Below are 26,874 nucleotides of genomic sequence, written 5' to 3'. Positions count from 1 at the left end.
CATCTGCAAAGTGGCAATTCTAATAAATCACAGAGTTTTCAGAAGAAGTAAATGTGTTGATATGTAAACTATCTACTAAAGCACCTGACACGTTAGTTATATATATTTTTCATTGCAGAACTGAATTTCTCTAAAAGAAAACCTGCATAGAGCAACTCAATGAACCTTACATATGCTTACTAAATATTTAACATCTACAGTGAAGAATACAATTTGTCCTAAACAGAGATAAGAACCCAAAATAACCCAAAAGGAGAATGACCTCTACAGACTTTGTCAAGGAAGACATTAAGACTCAATAACAACGGACATCTTATCCTATGTAATTTCAATATAGTTGGTAAACCTAAGTGAGTATATTTTATTTAAATGTCATAAATGATCTAATACAAAATCAAAAAGACCTACTTGTTTTTAAGAGAAAAATATTCATGGCCGGCCAGGCACGATGGTGCACGCCTGTAATCCCAGAGATTTGGGAGGCTGAGACAGAAGGATCATGAGTTCAAAGCCAGCCTCAGCAAAAGTGAGGACTAAGCAACTCAGTGAGACCCTGTCTCTAAATAAAACACAAAATAGGGCTGGGGATGTATCTTACTGGTTGATTTGCCCCTGGGCTGGGGATGTGGCTCAAGCAGTAGCACGCTTGCCTGGCATGCTTGCAGCCCGGGTGCGATCCTCAGCACCACACACAAACAAAGATGTTGTGTCCGCCGAAAACTAAAAAATAAATATTAAAAAAAAAATTCTCTCTGTCTCTCTCTTTCTCTTAAAAAAAAAAAAAGAAAGATGATTTGCCCCTGAGTTCAATCCCCAATACGGCCCTCCAAAAAATTTCATGGGTAATTGTCTCCTTTATAATAGAACGATACCTTCAAAAGGGAAAAGATTGTATGCGCCTTGTTAATTATTTATTTCTTCCTTGAGTCTCCAGTACCTACAAATGGTCTAGTACAAAGCTGGTGCTCAACAAATATTTTTGACTAAGTGAATTGTGAATATGAACAGAATTTGCCTCCAAATTCCCTGGAGATCCCGAATATAGGTATTCTGATATATTTGATCTTTAATCATTATTCTATATTCTGGAAAAAGCTAGAAAATGCAGTTTAACTTTTGTAGGCCATACAGTGTATGTCACAACTACTTCACTCTACCTTTGAAACAAAAGAACAGCCACATACAAGACATATGTGGATGATCATGGTTGTGTTCCAATAAAACTTTATTCGCAAAAAAATGGCCTATAGTTTGCTTAGCATTATTCTGAAGGATATTGAAGTGGCCTGAAATAATATTCCTTAAATTCAGGGAAAAAAGGGCAATGGAATGCTGTTCATATTATCAAATAGGAATATGAATTGAATCATTATAAAGATAATGTACAGTAGTCCCCCTTTAACCATAGTTTCACTCTGTTTCACTTACCTATGTCACCCATGAAAACTTCCAGAAATAAACAATTCATAAATTTTAAATTGCATGCCATGCTGAGTAGCATAGTGAAATCTTGTACCTTCCAGCACTCTCCCACCTGAACATAAATCATTCTTTTGTCCAGCAACATCCACACTGTATATTGTTAGTCACTTAATAGCTGTCCTGGTTATCAGACCAATTGTTGTGGTATCTCATTCAATTAACCCTTATTTTGCTTAATAATGGCCCTAAAGCACAAGAGTAATAATGTTGGCAACTCAGATATGCCAAAGATAAGCCATAAAAACTGTTCTTTAAGTGAAAAGGTTAAAGTACAAAACATTTTTTTTTTCTTTTAAGTACTATCGATTGAACCCAGAGGCATTCTAATTACTGAGGACACTCCTATCTCTTTTTTAAATTTTTACTTTGAGACAAGGTCTCACAAAATTTCTAAGGCTGGCTTTAAACATGCAATCTATTTCAGACTCCTGAGTTGTGGGGATTATAACTATGGATCAACTTGTCTGATAATAAAAGATATTTTCAGAGGAAGAAAAAAGAGACCATATTCACATAACTATTATATTATTATAGTATATTACCAAAATTGTTCTATTTTAATATTACTTATTATTGCTAATCTCTTACCATGCTTAACTTTGAAATTAAACTTTATCATAGATATGGATGGATAGGAAGAAATACAGCATATAGATTTTGGTACTATCAATGGTTATAGGTATCCACTGGGGGTCTCAGAATAAATCTCCTGCAGATAAGGGGGAAACTACTGTATTTATTAAATAAAACATATGCATAAACTAGTCAATACTAAACTTTGCCTAAATTACTTAAATATTCATCATGAATCTATATTAGGAAGCATTTCCTAGCATTTTAGGAAACTATGAAGAATGAGATTTAATAGAACTATACAGCTTGATGCAACATATGCAACAGCAGTTATGAATTCATAAAACCAAATAAACTAATAATAGTATAGCAGTTTTGCTTACTATACTGAGAACTATGAAATGTAAATTAAGACACACCTTCTACCAAAATGATAGTGGACCACATTCCACATGTTACACATGTACATAAAATTCTAAAATTAAATATACCTATTTAAAATAGCCAATTATTTAAAATTCTAAATTCTCTACTATAAATATTTCTTTAATAACAAAAGCTAATTTCTTTTTATATGGGAAGGAATTATTTTAATATTGTTAAAATGTTCTTCAAAAAGAGTATATAAAACAAATAGCTTAATTGGGTTATAGCAATTGTATAACAATTTGGTAAAGCAAATACTACTCTATGTCCAGGATAAGTCCATTTGAATGACAGAAATATAAAAGAAATTAACTATTAATGAAGTTATTTTTAACTGTTACTAATTATACTTATGAGCTATATGAGTGGTAGCTCAACTAGATGCATAAGTGCCATTAAAATACATCTCTTCTGAGCTGGGCACAGTGTGCACGCCTGTAATTCCAGTGACTTAGGAGACTGAGGCAGGAAGATGGAAGTTTGAGGCTAGTCTCAGCAACTTAGCAAGACTCTGAGCAACTTCACAAGACCCCATCTCAAAAAAAAAAAAAAAAAAAAGGGTTGGGATTGTGGCTCAGTGATTAAGTGACTCTAGTTCAATCCCCAGTACCAAAAAAACTTCCATCCACTCTTACCCTCCAGAGAAACCAGTTATAACAACCTGTTAGTAATTAGTAGTCTTCTCAACTTTTTTTTTAAGTTTAAGCAAATATATTTAAAAATACAAATATATATACATATATAGGACTAAAAGTATAAGTGCTGTTCTTTTTGTAATATAAATTCCTAGAACTACAACTTCTGGGTCAAAATGTGTGGTACATTTAAAAACTGAAAGAGATACTGGCAGATGATGTTAAAAGTCTATACTAATTTATACTTTTATTAACAATGTTCAATAATACCCATTCTGCCAGCAATAGATTTTGATGAGTTAATAAATAAGAAATTACAATTGTATGTTTCTATTTATACTTACCTAATAGTAGAGTCATATGTTTATTAACAATTAGTATTTATTATTCTGTAATACATCACATACAATATGCAAAATTTCTATTGAGTATAATATTTTTAATTATAGACAATTTTTTAAATCTTCAATCTTTTCTAAGTATGACAGGTAATATCTCCCAGTATATTGTTTACCAGTCCATTATATGCCTCTGAGTAAGTTTTTGCATGCAAATATTTTTAAAATATTTATCTAGGAAAATCTGTAAATTTTTCCTTTGTGGTTCTAGGTTCCCTATCATCTTCTGAAAGTCTTCAGAACTATTAAAAATATTTCCCATATTTACATCAAATACATTAACAATTTTAAGTTTTATGTTGACATTATTAATTCAATAGACTATCTCTGAATATGGTATAAGTAGGGATCTAATATTACTTTGTCCCAAATAGATATTTCCCCCAAGCATTTATTGATTAATGTATCCCTTCCTCACCAGTTTTAGCAGATAATTTTTATATTAAATGTATCTATTTTGATTTGTCTCTGAGTGTTTCATTCTTTCTAGTGGTCTAACTTCTATTCTTATGTCATAACTAACAATTACTAAAAGCAGGTATTCAGCCCAGATAGCAATATAGGGGAATTCCAAGGAAAAGGTATTCAAAGTGCCCCTACAAAAATACAAAAAAAAAAAACCCTTAATTCATTTTATACAAAGCTGACATGACTCTAATGTTAAAATTTGCCATTTATAGCATGAAGAAAAATACTGATGTATTTATAAATATAGAGATATCCTATACCAGATATTAGCAAATTTAATCTAACAGAGTATAAAAATAAGAAGCCATCATGACAAGGTTGAATTTACTCTGGAAACATAGACATGATATAATATTAAGAAATCTACCAACAACATTTGTCGCGTTCCTAGTGACAAAAACACTCAGGGTCACTCCAGGAGAACTGGGCTGTGCAAAATAACCATACAAGAGACAGAAGAGACAGAGATACCTTTTTCTTTGGGGGTCCTGTGATGGCTCCTCTGACCTTAAGGGTCCACAGAAAGAAAGAGAGCAAACAAGCGTGTACTGAACCCTTTTACTGAGGAGAAGCCATTCAAATGAGACAAGAGGTCAGGTTTCAGGGGGTGAGTCTAGCTTTGAGATATCTGCTATCAGCAGGTTGACTGATATCTAGCAAGGCCACACTCAAAAGCAGAGCAAGAGAAGGAAATACACACAGAGCGTTTTCATGGAACATTCTAACCCAAACAGAGTAAAGGGGTAATATCACAAAGGAACAGGTGAGCATGGCTCTATCCATGGAGCGACACGCCTATGTGTGAAGACACATCCTCAATCTCCGGGACCGGGGCAATGTCCAGGTCACTACGAGATGTAGTGACAGAGCCTCTCCAGCTCAGGGAAAGAGAATGCAAAATCATTCAGATTGGCTGCCCACAAACATTAATTATATTAACACATGAAAAATGCACCATTATTTCTATGCCAAATTTTTTTTTCAAAAAAATTGAAGTTATTCATGAAAAAAAGTAAAAATAAAACAACCTAAGAATAGCATGAGTGTTTATCAGAATCAATACCAACCAAGAGTTAAAGAACATATCAAAAACAAACAAACCAAACCAGGACATTCAGAAAGTAAACATAAGTGGTTATACAGTGACATGTTTAGAACATGGGCTTTACAGTCAGAAAGAGCTAGGTCTCAGTTACAGCTCTGGCATTTATTACTTGATCTTGGATAAGTCATTAATCATCAGTTAACATTAGCTGTCCTGATCCTAAGTGTTCAAAAGATTTCAAAATATCAAGTTGGTTTTAGACAATCTAAGTAAATGTCAATGTCCATGGTACAGTACTACAGGTACAAAAGACAGAAGTTGCGCACATATTAATGAGCCTAAAAGGTGTCCTGGAAGATGATTTTTTAAATATCTAGCAATGGTTTATTGATGCAGGTCATTAGTTACTTAGTTGAATAAAACAATTTTAAAAGCTATGCAATAGAAATGTCTAATTATACTAATTTTTAATTATCAGAATTCAAGTACACAACTGTTTTATACTTCTTAATTTTTCCTCTTCTAAATTTGTATAGTTTTTAACTCCATTAAAGGTATTAAGGAACCTAACTTTGCTCTTGTATGTATTTTTACCAAAATTTAAGTTTATATGAAGATAGGCCTGAATCCAAAAACTTTCAGATCTTATTTTGAAGCTTTAGCATTTTGGTGCACTGTGTGCCATGTAATATTCCAGTCCTGATCAATGTCAGATAACTGTCATTTGTATTTTCAAGGTGAAGTGCCCAAAAAGGCAATTCATATTTTATATGGTGTATCTGTCAAATGAAAGTTAATATAATAGCTGGTTATTTGAAGCAAAATATATTTTGAACTATTATAAGCAATCTAAAAGTGATAACATAAAAGCAATTATAGTACAAACAACTCTGAAATAAAAAGATTTGTACTCATGAAGGTAGTTTGCGTTGATATAACTTTTAGTTAAGAAAACTTACTCTTTTTTTTTTTAAATATTGATGTCCAAGTTCCATCCTACAGAGATTTTTTTTTTAAGAGAGAGGAGAGAGAGAGAGAGAGAGAGAGAGAGAGAGAGAGAGAGAGAATTTTTAACATTTATTTTTTAGTTCTCGGTGGACACAACATCTTTGTTGGTATGTGGTGCTGAGGATCGAACCCGGGCCGCACGCATGCCAGGCGAGTGGGCTACCACCTGAGCCACATCCCCAGCCCCAGAAAACTTACTCTTTCTATTGGAGAGAAATTGTTCTACTGAGGGAAAGTACCCGCTCCTTCCCACTACCAACCCTCATTTTCCTTTCTACAAAGTGAGGATCATGTTTAATAAGTAATGTTACTGATAAAAATATTTTCCACATGAAATGACTATGGAGGGGATAATAACCATTATATTAAAATAAAACTCTTTATCAGGAAACTCTTTAGTTTTGAGAATTCTTCAGATTAAACCACATCTCCTTCAACATAGAATGTATAACCTACTCTTATGATCCTACTCTAATCCAACTAGCACTGAAGAAGGTATATTCTGTACATTGTACATTTGATCAAAATTTTTCAAAGAATTCCATGACTACTGAATATGAGAATCATTAAGGACAGTAATATTCCCTCTTTAAAAAGGTACTCATTTCTACTATAATTTATAAAAGATAATGTTCAAAATAAAATTGACAGAATATCTTAATTGAACTAATCAAATCAAATAAAACATTATAAATTCAGGACAAAAATATTAAAAGGAACAACTATATGAAGGCATTGGATAGTGAACAAAAAGACAGGCAGAGAAGAATCTGACTTTGAAAAATTAACTACAACTTTTGAGGCTTATGAATTTCTGTTTTCCTGAAGGTATTTCCCAATTCACAAGTAATGTAGAAAGCTTCAGTCTGGTTTGAGGTTAGCAGAAAAGACAGAAAGTGAGGAATAAAATCCCAGAAGAAAGGGAGCCCAGAGGGGTCATGGTGCATCTCCAAAATCCCAGCAGGCTGAGGCAGGAGGATTGCAAGTTCAAGGCCAGTCTCAGCAACCCAGCAAGACACTGCCTCGAAATAAATTAACAAGGACTGGATGTGACCCTGTTTCAAAATAAAATAACAAGGACAAGATGTAGCTCAGTACCATGGGTTCAATCCCTAGAGCAAAGGAGGAGGGAAAGGAGTAGATGGAAGGAGAGAGAAAGAGGAGGAGGGAGGAGGAGGAGGAGGAGGAGGAGGAGGAGGAGGAGGCAGCAGCAGTGGCGGCAACAGGAAGAACAAAATTCTACAAATAAAAATGACCCAAATCCTTTGCTGACTATTATACTATAATGTTCATGGAAGAAACCCCAGGAATCCAGGGAAAAAGTCACAGTTGGAAACCAAAGGAACTAAGTAGAGAGACTATAGTTGCTGTCCACATCAGGGGAAACAAGAGACTAAGATCTGAATCCAGCCAAGTTAACTGCCTATTAGAACTGCTTCCTTAGGAAAACATAATGAAATCAAGAGCCTTGATAATCTATCATTCATATCACCAATATCCAACAGAAAATCACTAGCTACAGAATATACAAAAAAATATGATCCATATAATATTTAAAAAGTAGTTAATAGAAAATTAACCTGAGATGTTAGAGTCTGTAAACAAGTCAAGATGGCGCCTGGCATTTTGCAGAGGGAGTGGTTTGTGAAGTAACGCCAGCGAGCCATTGAGTGTGGAGATTCCTTATTGGTTGACTGCTGTATCTAGTTTATGTTAATTAAGATAAGCTGTGTGGAATGTATATATACCCCTCCAGTCCTACAATAAACAGCTCCCACTCCTGCTGTATCAATGTACACAAGTTCCTCGTCACCCCCCGGGTTATTTTGCTGCAGCCGGACTGCGGCACTGAGATAACCAAAAAGTTGCACAAAGACACACACTTTAATGTAGTTATTAGAAATATGGTCAAGACATTATAAAAGATGATTGTAAATCAGTACAAACACTTGGAAACAGTATGGATGTTCTTCAAAGACTAGGAACGGAACCATCATGTGACCTAGCTATACTACTGCTTGGTACTTATCCTAAAGTCAATATACTATAGTGATCCATACATACCCATATTTACAGTAGCACAATAGCTATCACCAGAAGAATAGATAAAGAATATATGCACAATAGAATTTTTTTTATATCAGGGATTAAATCTAGGGGCACTTAACCACTGAGATACTAGGGATGATCCCCAGCCTTTTTAAAATTTTTTATTTAAAGACAGGATCTCTCTAAGTAACCTAGGATCTCATGAAGCACAATAGAATTTTATTCAGCTATAAAGAAGAATGAAAGTATGTCATTTATGGGAAATGAATGGAACTGGAGTAAATCATGCTAAGTGAAATAAGCCAAACTCAAAAAGTCAAGGGTCAAATGTTTTTTCTCATATGTGAAGCTAGAGAGAAAGAAGGGTAAAAAAAAAAAAAAAAAAAAAAAAGGTGCACATATATTGAGGTAGGGCAGGAATCTTATGAAAATAGAAGAGAGCCCATATGGCAGAGAAAGGGGATCATGGAGAAGTGGAGAGAAATGAGAAGTACTGAGAAATGACATTAACCAAACTATACCATTCTATTATGTGCGTGTATAACTATGTAACCACAAATCCCACTACTATGTTTAATTATTATACAACAATAAAAAGGAAATAAATCCTTTTTTTCTTTTTGTGGTCTGGAGAGCAAACTTGGCTATGTAGTCTACCATTAAAATACACTCCAGTCCCAAAACAGTTGAACAGGCCCCGTGTTTTCATTTTGTACTGAGTCAGGTTTTCAGAAAACTTGAATGGAACCACCATATGACCTGGCTATCTCACTCTTCAGTATAAATCCAAAAGATTTAAAATCAGCATACTTCAGTGATAGAGCCACATCAACATTTATAGCAGGTCAATGCACAACAGCCAAGTTATGGAGTCAACCTAGGTGTCCTTCAACAGATGAATGGATAAAGAAAATGTGGTATATTCACATGATGGAGTATTACTCAGCCATGAAGAAGAATGACTTCACAGCATTTCCTGGTAAACAGAACTGGAGCAATGGGAATACTCAGCAGAAAACATACATTATTGTGATACCTATCTTGACAATGAGCTATACTACAAGAGAGGTCACACCTTTTTAAAATCTCCTGGCAAAGACATTGTGCATTTGGCTTTTTAAAAATTCAATTAATGTAATCTCAGAAATTTGGGAGGCTGAGGCAGAGGATCACAAATTCAAAGCCAGTCTCTTCGCAAAGCCCTGAACAACTTAGCAAGACCCTGTCTCAAAATAAAAAATAAAAAACAGGCTGGGAATGTGGATCAGTGGTTAAGCACCCCTGAGTTCAATGTCTGGTACAAAAAAAAAAAACTAATGACACTAATTTTAAATGCTTTTTATTGTACTCACATTTTATCTTAGATGTGACACCAATAAGCTAATTTGAAAATCTATATTAATATCCTAAATCTGGCACATAATACTGCTTGTTAGATGAAATATAAATAATCATTAGGATAATATTTGATACATGGCATAAGATAATATCTTATGTTTTAAATTAGAGTCTATGTACACCTAAAAAATTCTTAGGTTAAGTTACACTGACACAACCACTACTCTATTTGTTCAGAAAAACTTTCTAAAACTGTTTGATATTTTCCTTAAAGTCAGCATTAGCAGAAACAAAAACCTACCTCCACTCATGACAGATGCTGAAAGGTTTTGATCACTTAAATTCTCTGCTAACATCCAAGCTGGAAGAACTCTTTTCCTCTGGGCAGGGTTTGACTGTTGCTTACTGAAGTCTCTACATTCACCTAGGAAAGACTAAAAAGACACCTATTCCATTAACTCCTAAAGACAATCATGCATCATTAAGAGTTTGTAAAATTATTTACTTTGCAAAAACACTACCATAAAAATATTCATCTACAACTGTGGATTGCATTAAATTTCTTCCAGAAATTCGTCATATCTATCAGTAGAAACGTCATTATAGTGTGACATTCTCTAAAGCTTAATGTAACAGCAAAACAAATCAATGCTAGCAAGACTGTTAGAATAAGCCTAATTTTAGTTGTCTTTTGTCTCCTCAAAATAACTTACAGAACATATTATGAGTGATGCTATTTGAAATTTCTTACCACACTATTAATGGTAGTAGTCTGGGTCTTGGGTAGTTCTGTGCTTCTTTCTAGCTGTGAGCTGCCAGTTGTCTTATCAAGCAAACTAGTCACAGGAGATTTTGGTGCTTCATTCAATATATTATCTTCCTCAAGCATTTGGCTGTTTCTATAAAGTAAAATAGAAATTTGTTTATTAATCATTTAAAACACTTCTGCCAGAGACCATGTCATTGTTGTGCTCTTTTCTCAAATATAGCAAAAATTTTAAAAAATGATTATAATATAATAGAATAAAATACATAGAATATGTTCTTTATCTTCTGCCATCCATATTGCCATGAAGTAAATTATTCTTTCCAAATCATGGGCCTTAAAACCATAGTGATTTATGAAATGTGTGCCAATCATCTCTCTCCAGGCTTAAGAGCTATTTATTTATTCTTTGCATTTTCCCAGATAAAAGTTAAGATCACCACCCTGTATCTACAGAGATAATGTAAACTGCAAGATCATCAGCTAAGCTAGATAGGTTCCTAGAAAAATAATTAATAAAATCTTGAGTTCGGGTTTACACAACTGCTACCAGAATTCTGGCCAGTATCACCACCTGTGAAATCTCCTCAAACTTATAGTACAACTAGAAGCTAAATGTCCTTACACAGGAGTATCCACAGTCACATGGGGAACATACTCACTGAACTACTTAATTCATATTCTCTGCAAAGTGTATTAGGATCATCCACAGTTGTTGAATTATTATTAAAAAAGCATATTGTATGCTTCAATTCAAAGGAAATCATAAAATAAAGCTACATGTACACAAATCATATCAGCAGTTGACAGGGACTGGAGGTAGACTGAAGGGACTATCAAGAGGCATAATGGACCTTTTGGGAGAACAAGAGTGTTATCTTTTTGCAGTGGTACTTAACATGACTATATATATTTGCCAAAGTGCACTGAATTGTACATTTTAAAAGAGTCAATTCTGCATGTAAACTATGCACCAATAAATGTGAACTCCAAAAAATGATGGAAGATTTTATAAATGTGTCTAGCTGAGAAGAATGCAATTAATAATTGGTTTGCTTTGTTTGTTTTAGTATTTCTTACAAAAAGAATAATCTTTAAAAACAGACTTGCTTTTTTTTTTTTTTTTTTTTTGGTACCAGGGATGATTGAATCCAGGGGCACTTAACACTGAGTCATATCACATCCACAGCCCTTTTTTTTAAAAAATTTTTTATTTTGAGACAGGGCCTCACTAATTTGCTGAGACTGGCTTTGAACTTGTGATCCTCCTGCCTCAGCCTCCCAAGTTGCTGGGATTACAGGCATGCACCACTGCACCTGGACAGACTTGAATTTCAATGGCGGGAATCATATTCAATGGCAGAAACAACATTCCACTCTATAAATATTCTGCATTTGAAATCAATTCAACAGCTGACAGACATGTGGGTTTTTACCCACTTTTTGATTATTATGAATAATGTTGCTATGAACATCCATGTAAAGTCTTTGAATAGACTTGTTTTCAATTCTTTTAGTTACAAACCTAGAACAGGTTATTCTGTGTTTAAAATGCTGAGGAACTATCAAAAATATGTTCCAAGGAAAATGTACCATTTTGCAATCCCATCACAATATATGAGTTCCTAGTTTTTCCACATTTGTTAATATCTTTTTGAGTAAGGCCTTCCTAGTAGATATGAAGTAGTATCTCACTGTGGTTTTTAATTGAATTACCCTATAACTCATGATATTGAACATCTTTTCATATTCTTATTTAAAAATATTGTTCAAATCAGATATGCATTTTTATATTGGGTTGTCTTTGTGTTGTGGAATTATAAAAAAATTAGCTATTCTGAGTATAAATAAATTGTGAGACATGATTTACAGTTATTTCCTCTCATTCGTTTGGTGCCTTTTACTTTCTTGATGGTGTCCTTAGAAATAGAAGTTTTTAAATATGATGAAGTCCAATTATCTACTTTTTCCTTACAAGCTTGTGCTTTTTGGTATTATATCTAAGACACCAAGGCTGCAAAGATTTATATCTATGTTTTTCCTAGGACTTATATAGTGTTAGCTCTTGTATTTAGGTCATAGTGTATCATTCTTTTTACTTATTTCTGGATTTGGTTTGTAAATATTTTGTTATGAGAAATGTTGGCCTTTAGTTCTTGCTTTATTTCTTTGTAAAGTCTTGTTTGATTATGGTATAAGAATTAGGGAAGCTCCAAAAAGCAAGTTAGGAAGTGTGTAATCTATTTTTTGGGAAAAAAAAAGATGTAATATTGTCATTGTTTCTTCCTTGTAAGTTTAACAGAATTTGCTAGTGATATTCCTTGTGGGAAATCCTTAAATTAACAATTTTTTTAATGGTCTAGGATTTATCAGAATTTTTTTCCTTCCTGTATCCATTTTGGTAAGTTTTATTTTTCAAGAAATATATCAATTCATTTAAATGGCCAAGTTTATTGACATAGTTTTGAATATTTCTTTGCTTTTTTTTAAGGTCTGCAGTATTAATAATGATACTCTTCTATCCCTGATATTGATAATTTGTGTTTTCTCACTTTTTTTTCTTAGTAAGCCCTACTAAGAGTTTACCAATTTTATTAATTTTTTAAATTAATACTTATGATTTTGGTGGTCTTCTCTTTGTCTATTTTCTATTGCATTGATTTTCAATCTTGTATAGTTCCTTTTTTTTCTACTTATTTTGGGATTAATTTGCTCCTTCTACCTTTTTAAAGTATAAGTTTTATATCTTTCTTGTCTAAGAACTAAGCTGCATCTCACAAGTTTTTATACTGTTTCCAGTTATCACTGTTCAAAATGTTTTATGATTTCCTTTGTGACTTATTTCTTTGATCAGGAATTATTTAGAAATATGCAAATTTTTAAATATGTGAAGATTTTTATATATCTTATTGTTATTGATTTCTGAGTTAAGATTGCAATTAAAGAATATACTCTGTATAATTTTGTCCATTTACTTCTACAGGTCTAAGTTTAGCTTATACAAGTTTAGCTTATAAAGTTTAGCTTATAGAAGCTAAAATAAAATCAAATAATCTTCCAATAACTGGCTCAAAAACACTAGTGTTTGAATTTTAACTTTATACCAGATTATCAGTATGTTTATTCTAATACCTCATTTCCCTATTCTGTATTTTCTGTTATTTTTATAAAAACAGATACAACTATGTCTAAAAGGTTAATACCTTAATAAATTTTAGAAAGCTAAAAAAACGAGGAAAATATAGTCAATTTCAAATTAACTATCCTGGTTACTACTGAATGGAAAATACATTCTGATTATAAAGGTGAAAGATACCACATATGGGATTAATCATTATTGAGGCATAATGAGTTCCTCAGTTTCTAAAGTCAAATGTTTTCTAGAAATGCACATGCATACATACACACACACACACACACACACACACACACACAATTATGTAGCTACTATAGCTCTAAATCAGAGCATAGAATGGCTTCTGCAATAACTGAGAATTACAACTATTATTATTCTCATTTCACCATGCAGTCTTACCGCAATGTGCATTCCACGTCTGTTTCCGATTGTGCAGCAAAAACACGAAAAACGTACTTGTCAACTAACAAAGAAAAACTATCTCCAGGATTCAACCAGCGCCATAGATTTGTCTTCATTGGTAAGGGTTGGCTTTTCTCAAAAGACTGATAAAAACATGGATTTGTGTGTATCTATCAAAGAAAAAAAGAATACAGAGATTTTGTAACTTGAAACTACAATAGAAATACAACTAAATAAGAAGTGACCGGGAATTTTGATATCAAAACAACTTCCTATCAATTTATACTTAAAAGTTTAATAAACTTGGCTCTCATAAGTTCCATGATAATTACTTTTACATAAGTAAGAAAAAGACTACCTCCCACTACTCCACAAATCAAATAAAAAAGCAAAGTTATGAATTAACTGATTAAAAAACATCTTCTGTTTTTCTTAGCAGAGACAATTGGACATTGGGACAAGAAACATGAACATCTTAATTCAATTTAGAAATGAGAAACTATGCAAAGGGAAATTTTTATCAAATCTCTCAAGCAAACAACACAGTTTTCTTTCTAGTTCCCTTGAAAAGGAATCTTATTTTGTTTGAATGAACTGCAATTATAAAGATTACCATCCATATTTAAGTCACAAGTAGTAAATATATCTCAGTTAAAACCATTACATAATCTACTATTTTAAATTATTTTTGCCACTGATTATCTCCATGTTAACAAAAATGAGAGTTGACTCAACAACAACAAAAAATATGTTGAAAGGCACTTTTAAAATTTCAACTACAGTCAAGTTTAAATGGGCCATTTCCATAGGTCAGATAGCTTTCTGTCAACAATTTCATTGGGTTTTTAAAATAAATAAGTTTTAGTGTTGGACAAAGCAATCTAAAGTAATACAGATCTTTGATTTTGATAGAATTTTATACTGAGTAACTTCATCAATTTAAATGAGACTTTTTCTGGAGACATCAACAATCTCCAGTAGAGAAAAGTAATTACCACCCTGGGATTGGAAATATGCTGAAGAACAACAAAAATACAGATATAACTGATGTTAGATGAATATAATCTACCTAATTCTGACAACTTAGTTTCATGAGAATTTGGTCACATGCCATTCCTATGTATATCTGCTATTAGAAACATTTTTACCCTTTAAATCTGTGTTATAAGAAACAGTAAAATAAAACTTAGAGATAAAAGATAGAGGTAAAAAATTAAAACAGAGGCAATACCAATTTGGGAGGCCATTATTTTATTGAGTCACTCTTATTATAAGAATCATTTTAACAAAAATGTACACAAGACTGCATAAGATACACTGTATTTCATGCAACACTGTATTCCTAAAGAGTCAGAAGTGGCTGATTTGTTAAAAATCAAGATATAATTTAAACTTAATATTTAAGAACCTTTCACTATGTTAATAGTCATGCCTAATTTCTGTTGAAGTTGTCCTCTGCCTCATGGCAGATAGAGTTTTGGGGTGTAACAAGCACAGGACACATTAGCAGTTTCTGAGCTTATACACACTGCTGGACTTGGGAATTACTCCCTGTTTACTCCTCACCCTATTAAGGGAAGTTCCTTTTCCTTTAGTATACCATGGTCAGCAGAGTTAGCAACTCTAGGTTCATAAAAGAGGCAGGAGTCTGAGCAGAAATAGCTTCTGTTTGAAACCTGCGTCTTCTTTAAGTGAGCTTCCTTCTTATTATAGAGTAAACAACCATAATCTTATTCATAACTATTATAAAAATTCAGATGAATCTCTAATAACATTAAATATTAACAAAGTCCTATGCATACAAAGAATAGGATATTAAATACAAAGGCATAAAGTTGTAGGAGTAGAAAAGGCAAAACACTTAAGAAAGGAAGCTATATTTCTTTACAAAGTTATCACAAACCTGAAGACAAAGAAATATTAAGTTTGAATATATTTCTCAGCTAAAAGCATTTTACTTTTAAAATATAGGTAATTAACCATTAGGCAGTTAGTAAATCCCATGAAGAAAATGAACCAATGTTCTATGATCATCATTTCCTTTCTCTTAAATTAGAGATCCCAGAATTAAGAGGAAAAATAATATTCCAAGAAAGTATAATGTCTGATCCTTTAACTTAAACCTAAATCCATAATACTCACTGAGAGTCAGATAAAAAAAATCTGTCAAACTATTTATAATCCAACTAAAATGGCATCAAACATAAGGTCCAAAAGGCAGTTTTTAAAAAGCTATAAAGTAGGCAAATATTTAACAATATTAATAACCAAACAGGAAAAAGACAAACACATACACACACAAAAAAAGCCTGGAATAAAAACAACGACATAAATACATATAAGACAAAACTTAAAAATAATACTGTAAACACTTTATGCCAATAAGTTAGTAAGGCTGAAGTTGAATCTTAAACTGACTAAAAATAATAAAAGTACATTTATGTGTATGCCTGGGTTATTTTAAAGTATTTCATTATGAAAGGAAAAGTAGATTGAATTGGATCTATAATATTTTAAAAACACAAAAATTAAATAAAAATCTTGGGCTGGGGCTAGGGCTCAGTGGTAGAGCACTCACCTAGCACATATGAGGCCCCAGGTTCCATCCTGAGAACCACATAAAATTAAATAATAAAATAAAAGTATTGGGTCCAACTATATCTAAAAATAAATACCAAAGGGGAAAAAAAAGCTTTCGAACCCCTCCCAAAACCAGAACAAAGTAGATTTAAAGATTTCACTGAATTTTCAAATTCTTCCTGAAGCCCAAAGAGATGAATGGATCCCCAATTCTTTCAGTAAGAAGAATTTAACTTTGATCCTAAAAGCAGACAAGGGCAGACAAAATATTAGCAAACTCAAGCCCACTGTGAATAAAATATACAAGTTATCTATATGAGAGACATATTGTTGGTGCATGCCTTTTAGCATATCTGAGAAATTATAAATGCAAATTTAAATAGATAATGCTATAACTTACGAAGTGCTACAAAGGATACATTAACCCTGTAGAAATGGAACTAAAATATAAATCAATTTTCTATAGCTTTATCTTGGAGTTATCATTAAATATTAAAGAAAGACTGCTCAAAAAAGAGGCTCTATTATTTTCAGTGCTTTTTTTTCCCTTTAATTTAGAAAGTCTATTTTTTTAACAATATGAATTAAGGAAAGACTAGTATAGAATTTTACAAATATTTTACAGTATATTCAGAACTAGGGAGAAAAACAATCATGACTCAGGAATTTTGTGAAAGAAAAAACACAATCACCTAAAGACATATGTTCTGAGGATCAACATCAAAAGGCAAAAAAAAAATTGTAATTTATATACAGTTATAGAACTACTGCCTAAGCTATTCAAGAATCAAAATGAGTAAGATTTATTAAAATTAAATAAAACACTGACAGCTATGAATTCACCCTGAAAATATAACTAACCACTGATAATACAGTAATTTACAGAGAACACCATCAGTTTGCCTTTATAATGCATTTTCTCCCTGCTGATATTAGACAGCAGATTAAATTTAAATGACATAAAAAAGCTAATATCATCTCCTCATGAGCTAACATCATCTCATGCACTATTTCCAAGAACTGCTGTAAAGCCAAAAAAAATTTTAAAGGAGAAATACCACAGGGGGAAAAAAAGGAGAAATTCATCCAATTTAAAAGTTTGAACTAGTAATTGCCTTTATTGTATGCAACAGCATTGTCAAAACTATTTCTTATTTGGTAGAGGATTTGGATATTCAAATTAAAGGAAAATAAAAATGCATTTTATCATTTAAACATACATTCATACAACATATAGAATGTATCATCATAATAAAAATATTTGCTATATTCAGTTATACAATATTTTTTCTTTTTTTTAAATAAATGCTAGTGGAATGCATCACAATTCTTGTTACACATATAGAGCACAATTTTTCATATCTCTGGTTGTATATAAAGTGTGGTCTCGTGTCTTCATACATGTACTTTGGATAATAATGTCCACCACATTCCATCATCCTTGCTAACTCCCTGTCCCCTTCCTTGCCCTCCCAACCCACTGCCCTATCTAGAGTTCGTCTATTCCTCCCATGCTCCCCTCCATACTCCACTATAAGTCAGTCACCTTATATCAGAGAAAACGTTCAGCATTTGGTTTTTTGGTATTGCCTAACTCCACTTAGCATTATCTTCTCCAACACCATCCATTTACTTACAAATGCCATGGTTTTATTCTCTTTTATTGAGTAATATTCCATTGTGTATATATGCCGTGTTCATCCTCTGAAGGGCATCTAGGTTGGTCCCACAGTTTAGCTATTATGAATTTACAAAGTTTTTTTTTAATTGTTGATAGATCCTTAATTTTATTTATTTATTTATATGAGGTGCTGAAAATTAAACCCAGTGCCTCACAGATGCCAGGCAAGTGCGCTACCGCTGAGCCTCAGCCCCAGCCCCTACAAAGTTTTAACTAAAACTTCCTTCAACATTTTATTACAGTTGCATATATAATATGCCTTAGATGGTCAAAGTATTTATGACTGATTAGGGAACAGAGAATAAATAAGATATAACACATATAAGATATAACACAGATAAAATGAATAAAGGATTAGTGGCTTGTTCATCTTGTTTTCATTATTTGTAAGATCTTAAAACTTCTATTAACAATTAGTCCGTTTTAGACTTCCTGTAAATTTCTCTATATCGCACTTTGCAAGGTTAGCTATAAAAATAAATAATCTATTTCAAGGTGATATTTTACTGAAACCAAATTAATATTATATTAAGCATTTCATACAACAAAGGATCTATAAGTACATTGCCAAGCTAAAATGCAAATTTCCTTCAAGTAAAATAAAGTGAATACAAAATTCTTGAAAAAAACTCAAAATTTAATATTTTTTTCTAAAACAGCACTCAAATTCTAGTACTAAACTTGTACATTTCCTTAAAAATGAATTTTTTTTTATGTCTTCCAATGTTTGGTAAGTTGGCATCACTATTCTTTATACTTTTATGTTATAAATGTTTATACTTTTATGTTATAAATGTTCCATAAAAACTTTTTAAAGACATAATACCTATCCAAAAAAGTACTCAGTGTAAAATCTTACTTTCATTAACATGAATTATAGAAGAGTGAATCTAAACCATGTAGAAAGTCAGCGATAAGATATGGATCTTTCACTTGAGAAGCAGCTGTATTATTAGCCATAACTGCTATTTTGAAAAAAGTAAATCTAAACTAATAATAAATTCTATCAGAAAAGGCAAAATAAAATTAAGAAATTCCTATATTCCTTCCCTTAGTGGGATTTATTAACAAAAAACAACTTTATTTTAAGCAGGGAAGTTCATTACAAGGATGTTAGAAATTGGGGATTGGAAAACAACACACTTTAAAATAATCTATAATATCCCCAACTCCCAGAAATGTCATACATAGTTTTTACTACAGCACTTATTATGCATTAAATAATATTAATCAAGTACTACAAGGTAATAGGTATTATGCTAAATATTAGGAATTATAAATAGGTATTATGCTAAATATTAGGAATCCAAAGATTAGTCAGAATTCCTATCATAAAGAAGCTTATTATCCAGAAAGTTTCATCTAAGATAAGATAGCTGAACAGGAATCAAGGGATGAATAATTGATGGTAATTAATGGAGCTATCAAGGGATACTGACTACAAATATTAACGCTTTTTCTGAAATACTAAGACAATGCAGAATGAGATATAACTTTTTTAAAATTATGTACTCAGATTAAGATAGGGTAAATTCAGCTCTATCCAAACATTTTCACTATACAAACCAGAGGGAACGCAGGATTGGACATCTGTGCCTCCGCCAGAGCAGTACTAACTCCAGAGATGGAAGTTCAAATCATTCCCACGCGGGTAAAAGGGCCTCTTCCCCAAGGAACAGTAGGCTTATTATTGGGACGCAGTTCTTCTACACTAAAAGGACTTATGATAAGTCCTGGGGTAATTGATCCCGATTATGAAGGTGAAATAAAAATTAGCCAGTTCTCCAAGGAGTATATCAGTAATTTCACCAGGAGATAGAATAGCACAGTTATTAATAATACCCAGCCTACAAGATAAATTTTCCAGTCATACTATAGAAAGAGGTTCCAGGGGATTAGGCTCCACAGGTGTAGATTGGGCTATGCTTTCTTTAAATTTAGATTCTCACCCAATGCTAAAACTAAATATTCAAGGACATGAATTTAATGGGCTACTGGATACAGGTGCAGACCTTAGCATTATCCCTCGTCAAGAATGGCCCAAACATTGGCCGTTACAACAAGTCACACAAAAGCTTCAAGGCCTAGGAGTGGCAACTAATCCCCATAGAAGTGCGATGGTATTAGATTGGAAGGATCCTGAAGGATGTGAAGGAACTATACAGCCATATGTATTAGATCATCTTCCTATAAATTTATGGGGACGAGTTGTTCTAGATCAATTAGGTCTAACATTAACAAATAACATCAATTTAAATGCGCCCACTATTATGGCTAGACAAGGTTTTAAGAAAGAAAAAAGATTAGGAGAACAAGGACAAGGTATAGTGCCACCAATACAAATAGATAAAAAAACAGACATGGATTGGGTTTTCGGGAGGGGTCACTGAGACAATAAAAATTACTTGGAAATCAGAAAGGCCAGTATGGGTTCCTCAGTGGCCCCTGACTAAAGAAAAGATAAAAGCAGCCCATGACCTGGTCAAACAACAATTAGTGGAGGGACATATACAACCTTCCATATCTCCCCATAATACTCCCATTTTTGTTATCAAAAAGAAATCTGGTAAATGGAGATTATTGCAAGATTTAAGAGCCATTAATAATGAGATGGTTATTATGGGACCTGCTCAATCGGGGATTCTCCAATTGTCTGCTTTGCCAAAAACCTGGTATGTTTTAGTTACAGATATTGAAGATTGTTTTTTTCCAATTCCAATTCATCCTGAGGATAGTCCATGTTTTGCATTTACTATCCCTGCACTGAATCATGAAGGTCCTGATCAGAGATATGAATGGAAAGTACTCCCTCAAGGGATGGCTAACAGCCCAACTATGTGTCAAATTTATGTTAACAAAGCAATCCAGCCACTTAGAAATCAAAATCCTGAACTATAAATATTTCACTATATGGACGATGTATTATTGGCACACAAAGATAAAAACACGTTGCTAGAATGTTATGCCACACTTACAAATTTATTAAAAAATTATAATCTAGAGACAGCAATAAATAAAGTACAATTAAATTTTCCAATTAATTATTTAGGAGTTCTATTATCCTTGACCATGGTCCATCCACCAAAAATTCAAATACGAGTAGATCAACTCAAATCACTTAACGACTTTCAGAAGTTATTAGGAGACATAAATTGGATAAGGCCTTATCTAGGCATACCAACAGGAGAGTTAGGACCTTTATTTGATATCTTAAAAGGTCCATCAGATCCAAATTCACCCCGAATATTAATGCCTGAAGCAAGAAAGACATTAAAAATCATTGAAACATATATGGAAAATATGCATTTGGGTAGAATTGATAAGTTTGCCTTTATTATTTATAACACTACCAACAAAAAAATATTCCTACAGGAGTATTTTGGCAAGAAGGTCCATTATTATGGATACATTTATCTTATTCTCCTAACACTATTCTTACTAGATATCCTGAGGCTGTAGGACAATTAATACTCAAAGGAATAAAACCAGCAAAGGGAATGTTTGGAATTTCTCCCAATAAAATTATTACTCCATATACAATGGATCAAATTGATGAGCTAGCTAATGAGTTAAATACGTGGGCAATAATCATGTGCAAATCTAATGTTTCATTTGATAACCACTTACCATCCAATCCTTTGTTGTCTTTTTGGTCTTCTCATCCTGTAGTTTTTCCAAAAATGTTTTTCCAAATATATTCACTGATGGGTCAAATAATGGTATAGCAGCAGTAGTTACCCCTATCAAACTTTTACATTTTTAGTACCCAAACAATCAGCTCAAAAGTTAGAGCTTAATGCAGTATTACAAGCTTTTGTGATGTTTAAAGATTCTATATTTAATTTATTTTCCAATAGTCAGTATATAGTTAATGCTATGGTATCCCTTGAAGATGCTGGTAGGATTTCCTCTTCCTCTACTGTTTTCTCTTTGTTTTCCACTATACAAAGTCTAATCTGGGACAGAAAAGATCCATTCTTTATAGAACGTATCAGGGCACATACAGGATTGCCTGGAGCCCTTAGTTTGGGCAATGATTTAGCAGATAAAACTACACATGACATACATATTTTTTTCTATCCTAGAAGAAGCTACAAATTTTCATAAATCCTTCCATGTCAATGCAAATACTTTTAAAAAGCGTTTTAAAATAACTAAGGAACAAGCTAGACAAATAATAAAACAATGTCAAAATTGTGTGACCTTTTTACCACAAGTTAATCTTGGAGTCAATCCTAGAGGACTGATACCTAACCATATTTGGCAGATGGACATCACACACTTGCCAGAATTTGGAAAATTAAAATATTTGCACGTTACAGTTGATACTTCTTCCGGATTTTTGATGGGCTCCCCTCATGCCGGAGAAAAAACTAAAGATATTATAGCTCATTGCTTACAAAATTTTGCCACTGTGGGCATTCCAAAACAGTTAAAAACATATAATGGCCCTGGCTATACTTCTACCTCTTTTAAACAATTTTGTTCATCATTTGGCATTACTCATGTAACAGGAATCCCATACAATCCACAGGGACAAGGCATAGTTGAAAGAGCTCATCAAACCATTAAAATGTACTTATTAAAGCAAAAAGAGGGAATTGGGAAGGGATATATATATATCCCCCAAAGATAAACTTAAAATAACCCTTTTTACTCTAAACTTTTTAAATTTGGATTCATCAGGGCTTAGTGCTGCGGAAAGGCATATGTGTCCAAAAAATGTACATAAGCCCAAGGTACTTTGGAAGGATATTCTCACAGGACAATGGAAAGGTTCTGACCCAGTGATTGTCTGGAGTTGGGGGTCTGTTTGTGTGTTTCCACAGGGAGAACAGCAGCCGATTTGGATTCCAGAGAGACTAACTAAATCGATTTCTACAGACCAAAAAGAAAATGATTTGGCTTAAATCCATAACAGCCAATATCCAGAACTCCAGTTTGGCTATCCTTACATCTGCAACAATGGTTCTTCCACACCTGGAGGCTAATGAATAATGAACACCATTAAGGCCTATTTCAAATGTAAGAAACCTTGGGGCTTGCTAATAGGAATACCTTCAGATCCATATGCAAGTTACAGGAAAAAGGATGGGATATCAAAAAAAGAGTCAAACCCAGGTGGTAACCAGGATGGTTTTTTCAATATCTATTTTATTATTGCCCTTTCCCACATCATGAAGTTTTGTTTTGTTTTTTGAGCTCATATAGACCTAGGTTAATGTTTTTCTGATCAGTTTTATTTTTTGACTGTGGAGTTTGTGAGCATTGCAATGGGGATTTCACCTGTAAAAAGCTACAAGGCCTTTACTATTGTATGTATGTATGTATTGTGTTTTGTGTTGCATGTCTGTATGTGCGTGTGTCCATATATCATATATGAGGCGCACTCATGAAAAAATGGATCCAAATTTTTTTTTATTATTCATGTGATTTAAATGGTTTAATTTAAATTGGGTAAACAGCTGTTGAGGATTGTTTTAAAATGTGAACAAAAAAGGAGGTTAACAGATCTGTTTGTTTACTTTCACCTTTCCTTTTCATTATATCTAATTCTATTCAGGATACTAAATTGTTTAGAAAATTGCCTTATTTTTAGTGCCTGCTGGAATGTTACATAAATTTTTTTAGCCAACACTGCCAGAATTCCTATCTTCATCCCAGTGTCGGTGAAGACAAAGATAAAACCAAACTACAGCTTCTTCGATAGCTATCACAACAAACTGTATAAACTGATGCATCAATGAATAATGTAACTCAACAAGTGATGCGAAATCAAGGAGTCAATTTACTTTGGGAGGAAAAGGACATATTAATGGATTCCTCTGCTTTGAACTGCTTACAGAACTTGCCTGGACTATGTATCACTTGTATGCATTGTGAACTATCTGTTGGTGCAGTGAATTGCAGTAGTGCCGGGGTATCTTTGCTGATGATGTCATCGGTGGTACAATTTTTCCAAAAGGGGCCACCAATTGGCTTGGTGTTGTGGCGTTTTATATCCTCCCCTTTCTGCTTGTAGCAGGTTGTTCATGGTGTTTGTGTCAAAACCACTACCCACAAGTATGGCTAAATGCTAGGCCAGTAGTTAATGACGGGTAAGATCCAACTGCAATGGTACCAACCTAAGACAGGAGACTGACGCCTTAAGGTCAGCTCATCTGATGATGGGTGAGGACCATATGTACTATTGGACAACCTAAGACAGGCACGGTCCCTAAGCCACATTCTTGTTGTGTCATTAAACAAAAGGGGGGAGATGTTGAGAGCCCCAGCTAGGTCAAGATGGTGCCTGTCATTTTTCCAGAAGGAGCGGTTTCTGCTGCCTTGGGTGCCTGCTATTTTTGAGCTCTCGTGGAGTTCCTATAGAGTTCGAGTGGGTTGGCTGAGTTCTGGTTGGGCTCTCTCAGAGGTCTTAGAGAGTTCGCGTGGGCGGAGTTCGCAGGTTGAGTTCCAGTTGAGTGCTTGCAAAGCCCCCGAAGTTCCTGTGGAGCTCTCAGGAGTTCCTGGAGAGTTCACGTGTGCGCGGCGCGTGGCATGGGTTCTAAAAATAAAGTTCGTTCCTGCTTGAATCTTCAAGTGGCTCCTGATTTGTGCCCAGCCAGACTGCGGCACTATGTGGTAGGTATTATGCTAAATAGATATTATGCTAAATATTAGGAATCCAAAGATTAGTCAGAATTCCTATCATAAAGGAGCTTATTATCCAGAAAGTTTCATCTAAGATAAGATAGCTGAACAGGAATCAAGGGATGAATAATTGATGGTAATTAATGGAGCTATCAAGGGATACTGACTACAAATATTAACGCTTTTTCTGAAATACTAAGACAATGCAGAATGAGATATAACTTTTTTAAAATTATGTACTCAGGTTAAGATAGGGTAAATTCAGTTCTATTCAAACATTTTCCCAGTATGAGAATTAAAAAGATACTTTTCAGTCTAGAAGACACTGACAAATTTTTAGACATATATAACCTACTCAAATTGAAAAGGAAGATATAAAAACCCTAAACAAATCAATATTGAGTAATGAAATTAAAACAGCAATTAAAAGTCTTCCACCAAATAAAAGTCCAGAACCAGATGAATTCTCAGCTGACTTCTAACAGACCTTTAAAGAAGAACTAACATCAATCTTTCTCAAATTAATCCATGAAATTGAAAGGAAGGAAACACTCCCAAACATATTCTATGAATCCAGTATAATCCTGATGTCAAAATCAGACAAAAGTCACATCAAGGAAAGAAAACTATAGACCAATACTCCTGATGACCACAGATGCAAAAAAAAAAAAATTTTTATTAGTTGCTCAAGACAATACAATGATCTTGACATATCATACATTTGATTCAAATGGGGTGTGAATTCTTATTTTTCCATGTGTACAGATTGCAGGGGTCACATTGGTTATACAGCCACGTTTATACATACAGCAATACTAGTATCTGTTGTATTCTGCTGCCTTTCCTATCCCCCTCCCGTCCGCTCCCCTCCCATCACCTCTCTCTAAAAATTCTTAATAAAATATTAACAAACCACACTCAAAAACACATGGAGAAGATAATATACCTATATATATATATAATTCCTAGTATTTAGCATAATACCTACAACATAGTAGTACTTAATTAATATTATTTAATGCAGAATAAGTGCTGTAGTAAGAACTATATATGACATTTCCGGGAATTGGGGACATTATGGATTTTTTTTTAAACTGTGTTGTTTTCCAGTCCCCAATTTCTAACATCCTTGTAATGAACTGCCCTGCTTAAAGTTTTTTGTTGTTAATAAAGCCCACTAAGGGAAGGAGTATAGGAAATATAGAATGATCAAATAGGTTTCATCCTAGGGATGCAAGGTTGGTTCAACATATGCAAATAAATAAATTTAACTCACCACTTAAATAAAATTGAGGACAAGAAACATATGATTATCTCAATAGATGCAGAAAAGGCCCTTGATAAAAATCCAGGCTTCATTCATGTTAAAAACACTAAAGAAACTAGGGATAAAAGAAACTTACCTCAGCATTATGAAGGTTATACATGACAAACTCAAAGTCAACATTATAGTGAACACAGAAAAACTGAAAGCTTTCCTTTAAAATCAGAAACAAGACAAAGATGTCCATTCCCACCACTTCTACTCTATTTAGCTCTTTAAACTCTAGCCACAGCAACCAAGCAAGAGAAGTAAATTAAAGTGATACAAACAGGAAAAGAAGAATTCAAACTATCTGTGTTTGCTGATGACTTGATCTCATATATAGAAGACCGAAAACCTCTACCAGAAGACTTTTAAATCTGATAAATGAGTTCAGCAGAGTAGCAGAATACAAGATCAACACTTATAAATCAATAGTTTTCCTATATTCCAATAGTGATTCCACTGAGAAAGAAACCAGGGAAACCACACCATTCACAATAACTTCAAAAAAATAAAATAAAATACTTGGGAATTAATCTAACCAAGCAGGTGAAAGATGTCTATAATGAAAATCATAGAACACAGAAGAAGGAAATTGAAGACAACTTAGAAGATACAAAGAAATCCCATGTTCTTGGATAGGCAGAATTAATGTTATAAAAATGGCCATTCTACTAAAAGCAATTGATTTAATTGAATCCCCATCAAAATACCAATGACATTCTTCACAGAACTAGAAAAAAAAGTACTAAAATTCATTTGGAATAATAAAATCCATAATAGCCAAAGCAGTCCTCAGCAAGAAGAGCCATGAAGGAGGCATCACAATACCTGACCTTGAATTATACTACAGAACTACAGAAACAAACAAACAAACATGATATTGGATCAAAATAGATATGAAAACCAATGGAATAGAATAGAAGATGCAGAGACAAACCCTCATATTTA

General features: G+C 33.3%; 1 protein-coding gene across 1 annotated transcript in view; it reads right to left on the bottom strand.

Moving 5' to 3' along the window:
• Aplf (aprataxin and PNKP like factor) overlaps nucleotides 1-26,874 on the bottom strand; it is a 107,761-nt gene that overhangs the window by 62,429 nt on the left and 18,458 nt on the right. The window contains exons 3-5 of the mRNA XM_026387229.2: nucleotides 13,724-13,896; nucleotides 10,174-10,321; nucleotides 9,724-9,856 (exon numbers count right to left, since the gene is read on the bottom strand). Of these exons, the coding sequence (XP_026243014.2) occupies nucleotides 9,724-9,856; nucleotides 10,174-10,321; nucleotides 13,724-13,896 (454 nt within the window). The remainder of the gene's footprint in view (nucleotides 1-9,723; nucleotides 9,857-10,173; nucleotides 10,322-13,723; nucleotides 13,897-26,874) is intronic.

The sequence above is a fragment of the Urocitellus parryii genome, chromosome 12, assembly GCF_045843805.1.
Source record: "Urocitellus parryii isolate mUroPar1 chromosome 12, mUroPar1.hap1, whole genome shotgun sequence".
In the NCBI taxonomy this organism is placed as follows: domain Eukaryota; kingdom Metazoa; phylum Chordata; class Mammalia; order Rodentia; family Sciuridae; genus Urocitellus; species Urocitellus parryii.
Note: the sequence above shows the minus strand (reverse complement) of the source record. Positions and strands in the feature narration are given on the sequence as shown.